The 4,451-nt window shown below is 36.0% G+C and overlaps 1 protein-coding gene across 1 annotated transcript in view; it reads left to right on the top strand.

Moving 5' to 3' along the window:
• LOC111087164 (amiloride-sensitive sodium channel subunit alpha-like) overlaps nucleotides 1-4,451 on the top strand; it is a gene marked incomplete at its 5' end in the record, with an annotated part of 19,817 nt that overhangs the window by 3,551 nt on the left and 11,815 nt on the right. Inside the window, one exon of the mRNA XM_022392839.1 lies at nucleotides 987-1,061. Coding sequence (XP_022248547.1) covers nucleotides 987-1,061 — 75 coding nt within the window. The remainder of the gene's footprint in view (nucleotides 1-986; nucleotides 1,062-4,451) is intronic.

Below are 4,451 nucleotides of genomic sequence, written 5' to 3'. Positions count from 1 at the left end.
CCACTATTCGTTGGTAAAAGAGTAGCCCAAGAGTTGGTGGTGATGACTAGCTGTCTTCCATCTAGTCTTACACTGCTAAATTAGGGACGGCTAGCGCAGATAGCCCTCGTGTAGCTTTGCGCGAAATTCAAAACAAATAAACAAACCAAAAGGAAAGCATGCTATACTCATTCTGATGACCACGATTATGTATTACTGCCCGTCACCACAAATTCCACTGCGTCGGGGGACTTTACACATCATATGATGGAATGGAATTGGTGTAATTCCGGTTTCCTTGACCATCTTTCTCTTGAAAACAGCTGAATGTTGTGTCTTTAGCTTCAAGTCCTTACTCATTATTTTGTTAACGGTACCAGGAAATTTCTCCATCTTCATCAAAATAACATTTTTGGTCAAAAGGTTCTCTTTCGTAACTATAATATTTACGTTTCAAATGAGGGCGCTCTCCAAGTTAAGTTGATGACGGAGATTCGAACCCGCTACCCTCAGATTGCGAGTCAAGCGCTCGAACCACCTGGCCATGCCGGGCCCCACACTTTTGGTAAAATCGTTAAGCCTTCAAAGAATAAAGGTAATTTCGTAAGGTTCCTTCTGAGTAAATTCTCTTATAAAAATACAGAATTATGTAATTTATTTCAATTGTATTTACTATCCTATCATTTTTATCCTTTAAATCTGTTATTGTGTTTCTGATTTGTTTTTTGGGTAGTAGATGTTTGTGTTAACCTAAAAACATAAGATCTAGGGGTCAATTTCTTTGGATTCGTTTATTGATAGAGCGATGGTGTTTTATTATGGTTTATAGTAAAATGACCAGATAGTTTGTTCCTTGAAGCTACGTTGACTGTTTATTGACTTTACCTTATAACTTGGTTGTGCATTTAATATTTGGAAAAGTCACGTTATTCTAGGATACTTTTTTTTACTGATATAATTCCAAGAAACAAAAAAAAATACAATCATGAATTACTTAATACATTTAGTCTACTACTGAGACGTTATCTGCACCTTATGGACAAAAATGCCACCACGATAGTCAACTAGGAATGGATGAACAGGTAAGAAAAATTAATGATTCTACTGAAAGTAGTCGGAGTGTGGTATCTAAAACTCTAAAAAACAATAATAGTTTGCAATAATGGGAAAATATTTGAAGAAAATTGTACTTAACGACGAAAAGAGTAACTAATATTTCTCACGGCAGAGAGAGAGAGAGAGTTAATAGCATTTTATTTGAACGATCCTTACATGCTAATATGGTGGTATGTCGTAACGTATGGTAGTCGTGGTGCCACGGGCAACATGTTTATCACATATATTTTGGGCTTATGTCTAATTCCAGACCGCTCAACATAGCAAAGTGGTCACAACTAACCTAGACGAATGTAAAACTTTTCAAAAGAGACATATTCACATAGTGAGATTGTTAAATGTTGTAGAGCCAAATGACACTGCATTTCCAAGAAATTTAATATTCATTGTTTTCCACGAAAGCCAAAAAATACCAAAACAATGCGTTTGGGCAGCACTAAACTGCAACATTACAACTCACCAAACATGCTCGCTCTTTCAGCCGTGAGGGCGTTATAATGTTACTATTCGTTGGTAAATGAGTAGCCCAAGAGTTGGCGGTGGGTGGTGATGACTAGCTGCTTTCCCTCTAGTCTTACATTGCTATATTAGGGACGGTTAGCGGAAATAGCCCTCGTATAGCTTTGCCAGAAATTCAAAACAAACCAAAGGTTTGAGTCTCTAGATGCTCTGTTAACGCTTACGGAAATATCTGCTGATTGTCAGTCGTTAGCAAAAAATAACAGTGGAGTAGTTATTAACATTTGGCCCAAAATTGGCAGTTCTCTGCTCGAGGTCTTTAATGAACCTTTGGAGAGAGGTAAATGTTGTAGAAGTATGAAAATAAAAGCAATAATAAAGTTAATACCTGAAAAGTTGCTTGTCTACAATATCAGACACTGTTATCACATTATTTATCAGTCATGGAAAATAACAAAACGTGTTTCCTGCTTTATCTAAGAAATATGAATTCAAGACGAGGTTCATTACGAAGTTCATTTTTCTTCTTCTATTGACATTATACCATTTTTTAAATTAAGTTATTCGTAACTTTTCTCGTGTCTCCGCGTCTTCAGTTAAAGAACTGTAAGAAATGAAAAGACCGATATTCTCGTTTAGAATATCTTCTATTGTAATGGGCGAACTGAGAAGTTTATGTAATACACGTTCGAAATGAAGTTCGAAGCTGGTTTGTTTATTATTCAGATATTTGATTCAATCCACCTTTTTCGAAATGTTTTGTTTGTTTGTTTGAATTTCGCGCAAAGCTACACGAGGGCTATCTAGTGTAAGACTAGAGGGAAGGCAACTAGTCATCATCACCCACCGCCAACTCTTGGGCTACTTTTTTACCAACGAATAGTGGGATTGACCGTCACATCATAACGCCCCCACGGTTGAAAGAGCGAGCATGTTTGGTGGGACGGACATTCGAACCCGCGACACTCAGATTGCGAGTCGAGCGCCCCTTAACCACCTGGCCATGCCGGGCCTTTTCGAAATGTAAAGACAAGGTATTTCTATGAATTTGTCTCCAAACAAAGTGTATAAATGCAATTGAAAATTAGACATCAAACTCATAAAAGGGTCTAATAGCTGAATTATATGCCATATAATATTAACGATAATTTGATTACGAATTAATACATTATCTTTCAATGATCAAGAAAAAGGTTGAAAACGTTTCCAATATTTCCATTTCAGCTCATCCCAATTTCTTTTAATCCATACTAAAGAATTTCCCAAATACACTCTAAATACTTTTATTCCGTGATTCGACCATGTATGGCCTAATCTATTTTCTATGCGTATTTTCCTAGCACCAGACCATAAACCAAAATAATTATTTTCATTAAACTTTGTTCTAGAATATGTTTTAAATTCCTTTGTTAAATTAAATTCTGTCTAATTTAAATATTTATATCATCAGTAGAAGATAAAACAAATCCTTATTGTTTACTGAAATTTGATATTGTTTGTTTGTTTGTTGCTTGTTTTTAATTACGCACAAAACTACGCAAGGACGATCTGTGCTCTGCCCACCACGGGTATCGAAACCCGGTTTCTAGCGTTGTAGTCCGCAGATATACCGCTGTGCCACTAAGGGGCTTGATATTGTTCTTAAAGAACTTTCTTTCTTAAAATATATAGAGATGGTTGTATAGTTAATATATAAAATAACCAACTATATAGGATCTCCTTGTCACACACCTTTCTTTAAAGGAATGGCCATGAACTACATAAAATATCTTATTTGTACGCAATGTATCAATTGCCCTTATAAATACTCCCTCCACGACCAACTTCCCGAGTACCTGCTTCAACTATTTGTGGTTTATGAAGGCCAATGCTTTTTCATTATCTAAATTTACAATAGCCAAAAAAATTCGTTATTTTATCATATCACACTTAAGACGTATATTATCATAAATACATCAATAAGTCTGACTCTTATGAATCAGTTGACTCATAAAGGGTTTGTTATGCCCTTAAAATAATCATCACATAGAAATAATACTGGTCGCCAATTTTTTTTAATCCGTTAACTCTCCCCCGAAATAAATGGGAAAATATTAGGTTAATCTTGCCGCCATATTTACTGAATGATGAAAAAGAATAACGGTTGAAATGACTGCGTTTACAACACAATTTAAACACGTTAGTCCTGGTGGATTAAATAACAGCAGGGGAAATGTAACTGATAACGAACAAAGCAGTATATCTAGATTAGAGCTACCAGTAACAAAACAGGAAACAAAAATTTGTACAGGAATTTGATAAAAATTAGAAAATCCAATTTTAAATGAATATCATCCTAAGTTACCAAAAAGCATACGGAAAACAATATATAAAGTCTGGTCGAAAAAACGAGATGCAGGTATACAGTGGGGACTTGGGAATGATACACTGTCTTCCTCATTATGGTTGTTTTGGTCATGTGTTCTGAGAGGATCAGGTACACCCTGGACCTCTACCTCCCTCCTGAGCCACTGGGATTCTTTTAGTTTGGTTTGAATTTCGCGCAAATCTACACGAGAGTTATCTGCGCTAGCCGTCTTTAATTTAGCAGTGATAATGCAGCTAGTCAACACCATCCTCCGCCAACTCCTGGGCTACCCTTTTACCAACGAATAGTGGAATTGACCGTCATGTTGTAACGCTCCCATGGCTGAAAGGGCGCGTGTCAAACCATTATGGTTCAAGGAAATAAATGCGACTGATGATGAATTGTGACCGTATTGCAACATAATGACAGGTAATAATTGGAATATATATTTCAGTTGTGTTGCAAATGAACTTTTATTAAACATGATTTGAAAATTGTATTCAACTATTTTAGGATTTTGTTTTGTTTTGAATTTCGCGCAAAGCTACAC

The sequence above is a fragment of the Limulus polyphemus genome, unplaced genomic scaffold (genome assembly GCF_000517525.1).
Source record: "Limulus polyphemus unplaced genomic scaffold, Limulus_polyphemus-2.1.2 Scaffold1813, whole genome shotgun sequence".
NCBI classification, from domain to species: Eukaryota; Metazoa; Arthropoda; class Merostomata; order Xiphosura; family Limulidae; genus Limulus; species Limulus polyphemus.
Note: the sequence above shows the minus strand (reverse complement) of the source record. Positions and strands in the feature narration are given on the sequence as shown.